The 9,536-nt window shown below is 33.2% G+C and overlaps 1 protein-coding gene across 1 annotated transcript in view; it reads right to left on the bottom strand.

Annotated features, from left to right (window-relative positions):
- Positions 1 to 7,484: 7,484 nt before the first annotated feature.
- Positions 7,485 to 9,536, bottom strand: part of PXo (P[[i]]-sensitive XPR1 orthologue) — a 26,215-nt gene continuing 24,163 nt past the window's right edge. The window contains exon 10 of the mRNA XM_014416379.3: positions 7,485 to 8,932. Within this exon, the coding sequence (XP_014271865.1) occupies positions 8,692 to 8,932 (241 nt within the window). The 3' untranslated portion in view covers positions 7,485 to 8,691. The remainder of the gene's footprint in view (positions 8,933 to 9,536) is intronic.

Genomic DNA, 9,536 nt, shown 5'->3' with positions numbered 1-9,536 from the left:
ACTTTGCAGGGCTAAAAAGATACAAAAAAACAACTAAGAACATTACAACAATAAGATACAATAAGGTAATTTGAGCTAGGATAAATATTATGTAAAAATAAAGTGATAAGAAATTACATATAAATAAAAGGAAGGAAGACATAAAATAATATTAATACAAAATAAACCTGAATAAACAATGATTAGAATAAAAAAATAAGTAACAATGGTAAGAATAAAAATGCGTAATTTTAAAACAAAAACAAATGAAGAAGTTATTATTATTATCATATTTCTGTATCTTTCTCTTATTATTTTTCATTTTTCGTCATAATTTTATGACTACTTCCTGTATACGCTCCGTATTTGAAGTAGTAATATAACCGTTAAACGGCTGGACATTCCGTGAAATTATGGCATTTATACAGGGATCGTAAAGAGAAAAATACGTTTTTGTTTACAAATGGAAGGAAACCGTTTGAGGTAGTTACCGGCTGGAATGATACGGCAACTCAAGGCTGCTAAAACTAACTTTCTCTTAGCAATACCTAAATTTGAGAACAGTCAAAGTAAATTTGTATTGGTATTCTGCTATTATTTATTTCTAAACTAATATTGAAAATAATTTGCATTAATTTTTTTCTCTTAGGTACTATCTAATTAGTATTAATAATTACTATTAGTATTTCCTGAATCGTGAGCCTATTGCTTGCTTTTACTTTTTTAATATTTTTTATTGGATGTTATGATTTTTTGAAATTATCTCAATCTATTGTCTGTTTCGTACTTTCAAAAAATAAGTTATAGAAGAATAAATAAATAATACTTTAAATTTATTATAAATAGAAACGTTTTAGAATGAATTTTAGAAGTATAAATATTTTTCCAACTAAGTTACTTGTCTGTTCTATTTGGAGAAATAATGAAAAGACTATTTTAATGTCTGACGTTTCGCCCCACCTTGCAGGGCTAAAAAGATAAAAAAAAAAACTGAGAATATTACTACAATAAGGTAATTTAAGCTAAGATAAATATTATGTAAAAATAAAGTGATAAGAAATTACATATAAATAAAAGGATAGGTTATCCATAAATAAAATAATAGGTTATCCATTTGCATTCTCTCCTAGTGAAAGTATCGACCTGTAGATCATTGAGTGGTGCATCTGCGGTAGGTATCTCCTGTGGTCAAGGCAAGAGGAGGACTTGGAGAAGAAGCGGAAAAACAGATAGAATCGTGGAGAGTTTTGAGGAGTGTACTCAAAGAGGGACGACCACACGTTGGAGAACCAACATGAGCACGGCGGTTTGCTTATAATACGAGTGAAGAGAGAAGTTAGCTGTCCCAGCTTGATTGACACTGGGAACCACATTCGTGGTGGAGAGAGGGAGCTACAGGTCAGAGTATGTAACTGTCAGTTGATTACTCTGGGATGCAAGGCCTTTAAAGAGGAAACAAAAATGGAATTGGGTAACTGAGGGGCTAAGGGAGGAAAGGTAACAGTCCATGTAATGAGGAAAATGCCCCGAGACAACCTGATAATCATTGCCTACGAGATCTTGGTGGTAGGAAAGATAAAAAATAGTGAAGTTCAGTGGGATATTAGAATTGAGTGAAGAGGTACATCTATCAGAAGCTCGCGACTGTAAGCGGGAATGGGCGTGATTAACTAGAGGGAGAGTTGGAAAGAGGCAATATTGAAACAATATGATGATATTTTTTGTAAAGTAAGGGAAGTACTGAGAGCTACAGGAAAACGGTGCACGAAATCACATTGAAGCAGGGTAGGGTGAAGCACATGAAGGAGAGGTGATATCTCCAGGCACTTCGAAAACACATTAGGCAAGAAATAGAAGGTTTACGAAAGCAAGTGATAATTATGGATAGCACTTCGCCCTACAACAGTCCATCGTGAGCAGTACGCAAAAAGAGTGCCTCGGACGAATTCCAGAGAGTGAGGGAGTTCGACCTGAATCATTCTTGGTGTGTTAAGGTGCCATATCACATTGATATCCTTCATTTCCTTTCGGATCAAGGAGTTGTCGATTTATCTTTCCCCATCCAACGAGATGCGACCGTTCCAAAACTATCTCCGAAAACCTGTCCCGCACCTTGTGCACCATTGCCGCATTAGTGAAGAGGTCAATCATTGTCACCCATTGTTTTCAGTCATTGTTCTTTCTCTCTTGGCGTCCATGCTCGCAGCCTCGTTGTCCCTTTTCTTGTTCCACGGTGATCGAGAAAACCAATCACTTTTTTTACCTGGTTTATATAGTACATCCATGTTATATTTGGCAAGGGACACCTTCCAGCCTGTAATTTTGCTGGCGTATGCCATTGGGCGCTCTTCCCCTTCGCCTTCCTGAGATAAAATCGCTCCTAGCGCATACTCACTGGCATCTGTTGTTATTGTGGATTGCCGAGTGAAATCCGGAAAAGCAAGTACCGGCTCTTGCTGCAACCTCTCCATGCACCGTCTGATATTGTATCTGAGATTCTGTGCCATTGCCGTCCTGATTTCCACTCCAGAGCATTGGCATGTGCTTGTGGCATGGTGATTGATCTCACATGTCTTCCTTCCTCCTCGTCCTCGCCTCCACGTGATTTCTCGGCTCCTTTGCTCACAACCATTCCTTTGTTCATCCAAATCGTCTTCAGTTTCTGTTACTCCTGAAACTTCCGCCGACTCACTTGACGATCCGCTCAGTCTCTGCCGAAGGCTTTTCCTCTGAACTTGCTTGGCATTGACCTCCGTTGGCTCGCCTTCTTTCATATTCCTTCTTCAATACATGTAAGTCATTCTTCCTGAATTATTAAATCCCAGATTAATGAGGGCGTTAGACATTAGTGAACCCGACAGAACTAAATTGTAGTGTGTTTCTTATGTTATTGTAATGTTCACTGCTTTAATTAAATTTGCTTATTATTTTTGATCTTGTTGATCTCTCCTTTTATCGTCTATTTTTCAATACACACAGAATACAAAGTATTATTATTATTTTCTAATTACTTCTTTGTCTTACTAAATTTGTAGTTTGTTTCTTTATGCTTCTTTTTTTGATTTACATATTACATTAGTTAGGTATATTTTCTTTCCATTTTTAAATTAAATTATTCATATTTCAAAGTTTCTTTGCATTATATAACTTTACATTTTTATTTTATTAATTATGTTATTTTACTCACATACTTAATTGCCTATATATACCTTTTATTTCCCACTTCTTTCATTACATTATTTTTATCTATATTCATTCTGTACAATTATTTACTTTAATCATTCTATATATCCTTTATTCACTGGTTGTTATCTTGTTATTTTAGCCCTGATTAAGGCTAAAAATTCTGGCCGAAACGTTGGCACTAGTAAATAAGGTTTTTAACTTATTTGATTTATTCTCTGACCGCACCTCCAACTATCTTCTTCTCATAAATATTATCCACGGTCGACTTTCTTCTCATCTATCATTGAACAATTTTCTGATACAATACTTATTTCATATTTTCGTTTTTTTATTTCTCTAAATATGAGAAAAATAAGCTAAAACAATATAGTTATTACAATGGTAAATTATGATAAATTTAGCAATGAAATATTTTGACAAGGGAAACAAAATTTACCAAAAGAAAAAAATTAACAACATTGTAATGAAAATTAAAATTCTATATATGTATGTATAGTTGACCGTAAAAATTTATATATAGGGAGATGGTCAGGGTTGCGGTCAAAGGAGAAATAAAAATAGTTAATAAAAATAGTTAATAAATAAATAAACTATTTTTATTTCTCCTTTGACCGCAACCCTGACCATCTATCTCCCTATATATGAAAATTAAAATTATTTTAATTTTAAAAATATTGTATTATCATTTCGGAATTCCGCTTTGGTATGCGTTGTAAATGCGTGGAAATACATAGATCAAGCAAACATTGTGGCTCTCGTAGCATCGACGTTTTGAGAAGTGGGGTAATGTGCCACTTCCTCTGGCCTAGCAATTACAAATCTCGCGACTTTAATCCTAAATCGTATTTTTCTCTTTACAATCATCCTATGCTACCAAAAAATCTGTTTTTGCAGACTTGTTTTATTTGCTTGTGGTCAAGTGCCTATAAGCTTACTTTTTTCCATTTACAAATAATAACAAAGATAATTTTTTTAAATCGCAAAATAATTACAACAAAAATTAATGAACCAATTTCAGTAACTTCTATGGGATTCTAGACGGTAAATCTATTTACAGCTGCGAAATTTATTATTTCGTATTTAAATGAAAAGAAAAGTAAATTTGCCCCGAAAGTGCTGCCATCTCTAGAAAAAAAAAGTTACTAAAAATCGGTACATTTAGCCTTAACCTTTCGCTTTGAACAGGTAGGTGGTCCTGACTTGTTCTTTGCTCATTTATTATCATTTAATATCATTATTATTGTTTTTATTTATATTTATTCTTTCAAGACGTTTATTTAATATCTACTTTCTTCTTCTCTTTTTTTTTTTTTTTTTTATATATACGTCTCCTGAACTTTTAAATGTATATTTTACGCATTTTTTAAAATTTTTATTCTTACCATTGTTACTTATCTTTTTATTCTTATCATTGTTTATTCAGGTTTATTTTGTATTAATATTATTTTATGTCTTCCTTCCTTTTATTTGTATGTAATTTCTTATCACTTTATTTTTACATAATATTTATCCTAGCTCAAATTACCTTATTGTTGTAATGTTCTTAGTTGTTTTTTTGTACCTTTTTAGCCCTGATGAAGCCCTGCAAAGGGGGACGAAACGTCGGAGATTAAATAGTTATAAACTATTTATTATTTTTTTGACCGCAACCCTTAGCATCTTGTTATATATATTCTTCTATAGTTGTGCACAGAGGCCTCGCTGGAGCAGCTTCTACCCATGCAGAAGTGATTAGAGCCCACAGCTTCCTTCCACCTACCCGTCACATCAACCGTCTCTTAAAGTAAACCCTATATTTTCCATTATTTATGTCTTAATTTAGATTGATTACTTATTAAGATCGATTTATTAAATATTTCAATTAATAATTGTATTAATTGAAAACATGAAATAAATTGTCAATGTAATAATTTGTCATTTATTTATATTTTTAGTATGTATTATTTGACAACTTGATTGTATTTCAAACGAGCATCTGGAATGTTCCAGGAAATGAATAGATTTCGAAAATTAATGGAAAAAAGGTAAACTGGTTTTAATGAACAACTGAGCAAAATATCTTAAAAACTTGTTTACAAAATTCAATACGCCGCGTCTTTATTGCTAATTATATTTCGATTCAAACAATTTTTTACTTTCACTGACCTATATGTATGGAATATACGATTGAAATACCTTCCGAAGTATGCTGGAGAGAGAGAGAGATTGTCTACGAGGACTGGAGGGAGGCGGAATCGGCAAACCTGGATGTCCTGGACCAAAGAGTTTTCACGATTACCAATGTCATTCGAGATGCGCAAATAACTCCCTTCAGCACCGGAAGGCGAGGGCTCAACCTGTCCCATGGTGAACACCGTCCTTAACCATCATGTAAAGAAACCTCTACAAGGCCCTCCGGTCGTAACAGAAGTGCAGATGTGACGAGAGGCACACTGTACTTCGTAATAAGTATAGGTTCCAGGCAAGGATGTGTCGAAAGGAGGTACGATCGCAGAAAAAATGTCCTGGGATGAGTTGATCGTCGAAGAGTACAAAGAATCACTGTGGTAATCTGTACAGGAAAGACTGGTCCTGGGAAAGTTGACCTATACTGCCGATGTTGGCAGCCGTCAAGCATGGAGATAGCCAAATAACCACCCTTGAAAAGGCAGCTAATATCTTCATTGAGGAGACTTACCCAAGGGATGATACCTCCCAGGACAACCAAGTGAGAAGCACCATTGTTAAAGTTAGATGTAAAAATTCATTTTTTATTGTATACACCTTGCTCTGTGGCAAACTGTAAATATATCAATTATACCAGCTTGCAATATGTTACCAACAAGCCATTGTTTTATGTGTTCGTTCTCACTACAGTAAGACCGTTTTATGTTATTTAACCATAACTAATAAAACAGTAAAAACATTTTATTTGTGTACACCAACCCTCTCGTTCAACAACAGCTGTATACCCACCTGAACGGACCTGTGCCCACCTTGGGACATACATTATTTCCTCACAGCTATGGAGAGGCAAACACTGGTCATACCCACTTGACACAATAGACATGACGATACTGAACAATAGTATCCCCCATATTGAAGAGAGGCTTTGGATACCAACAAAGAGTACCTGAAAAGAGGATACTTTCCTAAAAGCTGGAAGATTGCAGATCTGGGACTCCTCTACAAGGGAGAGGACAGGTATAAGCAGCTCCCTAAGTCCTAAAGACCTTCGAGTGCATTCAGAAAATAGCTTTGCACTTGCTTCGCCACCTTCGAGTGCATTCGGAAAATAGTTTTGCACTTGCTTCATCCCCTTCTTCTAATGCATTCACAAAATAGTTTTGCACTTGCTTCATCACCATCTAGTGCATTCAGAAAATAGTTTTACACTTGCTTCACCACCTTCTAGAGCATTCAATAAATAGTTTTGCACTAGTTTCATCACCTTCTTTCCTTAACTTCTTTGTAGCAACATAGAAAAGTTTGAGTGCAGAAAACGTTTTCGAGAGCTATTGAATTTTTTTTTTTACATTGGAAAATACTAGCCAAAAAAAACTTTTTAAAAATCTTCTAATATGAAAGTCGAGATTGGAGAATTTGTGAGGAAGCTTGTGAGAAAAAACAAGTTAACCTGAAAACCATTCCTAGTGCTTTAAGATAACGTTGAGGGTTAAAGGCACATTCCTTCGAAGATCTCACTGATTTTATGTTAAGATAAATATTCTGAGATATAATCACCCTCAAATTATTTTTTCTAAATAACTAAAAACAAGACAAGATGTATCCCTGATTATTCTCTGTATTGTGACCATTTAATAAGTAAAAACAAGATTAGGATTGATTTATCCTCTGTACTGTGACCATTTAACATTATGTTATGCACCACCTTTGTCCACACTTTATTTACCGACCTCATCTTACTTGAATTGGCACAAAAATAATACACAGTTTTTGGTACAATATTTTATTGATATGTATTTACTGCCAAAGAGGATAGAATAAATAGTGGACGATTAAATCTCACTCAATTTAGTGCGACAGAATTGATATAAATGGATTAAACGATAAACAAAAAAAGGAGCACATGAGTCCACTTGAACATGGCAGCAAGTATTTGTGTATATGCACCTTTGGGAAGGCGGACTTAGCATTTCAAACAAGTAACCAGATTTTGAAAGTTTGGGAAACAATGCTGTAGTCAACTTTCCTCTAAATGTATGGTACTTATAAAGGAAGAACAGGAAATTGATAATTGTAATATGTGAAATAAAACAATATTTGAACATTTTGAAATTATATTTATTTATTTAAAATAAGTCAGGTCTCATATCAAAAAATAACATTAACTTAAAGAGTTATTAGCTATTATTTTAGTAAATGATTTATTCTAATCTTTGAGCTACAAATAAAAATTTTAAGTAAATATCTAAGTACAAATCATAACAAAATAATTGAACAAACAAATGATGAAATTTTAACAAGCAAACAAATTACAAGAGATAAAACAAATAAAATATAAGTCACAACATAAATATAAATAAATATCTTAAAATTAAAGCTGAAATAAGATTCATCAATTTGATTCACATTAAAATAGAAACTATAACAGAGATCAACGTTACTAATTATTGTTTCAATAAATAATTAAGTTATCTGATAATTAATTTACTACCCAGCAATAAAGAGGAAAATCATTAATACTGATACTGTTAGCTATTAATGAGACTAGCTAGTCACCGATCGAAACTAGATTCGTGAAACAACGAACGTTAAACGTAAGTATAATATAATAAATTCACTTTACTTACCATAAAGAAGACAGTAACTAGCGATGTGCGACTACAAATAGTTAACAATGACTAATTCAGTAGGCACTGAAATGGATCTTTTAAAAGAGAAAATTATTCTTAAAATAACTAGTAATAATAAAAATAAGGATGACTATCTCTTTGGAAGAAAGTTATTTCTTTAAAATTAACGATTGAAAACATTCTTTACGTAACATTTCTGCATTTAGCTAATACCTACTTCCATTACCCTGTATTCAATTTAAATCACCAGGCCCGCCTTAGAATAATAAAACCAAAAATGCATTTCAATTTATTGACAGCATCAAAACAAAATGCACAGTATTACTGTACGATGAAACATTTAAAATTAAGAAAAAAATGCCAAGTCTTTTAAACATATTAAAAATAATTATAGTTTAGATTCCTATACAATAAAATAACGTTCAGACCAAAACTACACAAATAAATAATATTGCCTTTCGACCTTTGATAATAAGGAAGTCCTAAAAAAATTATTAAGAACTAATTAATAAATCCTAAATGAGCCGAAGGTCTTTAAAGAGCAGTAATCAAAGGGTCGACGGTCGAAGGTCAAAGAGTTCTGCTTCCCAACTTTCAAAATTAAAATAAACGTGGCCTGTACTCCATAGTAAGGCACATTTAACAAACAAAGCCGACTCTGTAATAAGTCATTCTGTCTTTTCACCATTTTAATCCTCTTTGAACAGGTTAAATAAAATGCCAACATCTTTCAGACCATGTTATCAGGATCGTCCGTCGACTCATCAGGATCAAGGAGTGGTTTACTTTCTTTCTTTTTCGGCCTCCTCTTATGCCTGTTAGTAATTCCATCCTCTGAATCCATCATGCGGAGAATAATGCCTTGATCAGATGAATCCATCGGAGCCACTGAAATGTCTCGTACTGCTCGAAACTTACCACAATTGTTCAAATGTTCATTTTCAAGCCGGAAAAAATTCCAAACAAACCTCCTAAAATGATGAAAAACAAATAGAAACTCTCTCAGTACAAATTAAAAATAATAATAACAATAAGCTACAATGTATAAATAGCAAACAATAATACAAACAATGGGAACTAGCATAAAATAGGATATGGCATGTATGGTGAGAACGGGCCAACATGGAATGAAGTCGGAGCTCTTTAGCGATTCCTTAATAAAGCTATTAGTTACTGTGGGGCAGTAGGATGTTGGAACAGTGTTATCACATCCCTCAGGTACAATATTCTTGCAATTATTTTTATGACTTGACTGTTTTATCACCTTGTTGTATAACTATGCACTGAGTGGAGAAGAGGTGGGTTCATAAATAAAATATTCCTCAGTATCAAAACCAAAATACCTAAAATACTCCTTAGAGTGCAACATTACGTTATAAAAGAAAACATGAAAAGCCGAAATGGTTTACTTTAAACAAAAAAAAAATTAATCAGCTCCTTGTAAATGTAAATAATTAATTTGCCTCTTATAATTTTTTTTTTTTTTAATATTTATTTATTGCTATTTACAATTGTACATTATAATACATTTAGTAAATCTGATCTAAGTTAAATTGGAGTGTTACAGGCGTGTAG

The sequence above is a fragment of the Halyomorpha halys genome, unplaced genomic scaffold, assembly GCF_000696795.3.
Source record: "Halyomorpha halys isolate HHAL.00 unplaced genomic scaffold, Hhal_1.1 Scaffold122.1, whole genome shotgun sequence".
Taxonomy (NCBI): domain Eukaryota; kingdom Metazoa; phylum Arthropoda; class Insecta; order Hemiptera; family Pentatomidae; genus Halyomorpha; species Halyomorpha halys.
The sequence above is the reverse complement of the archived record's forward strand: the minus strand, read 5'-3'. Positions and strand labels throughout refer to the sequence as shown.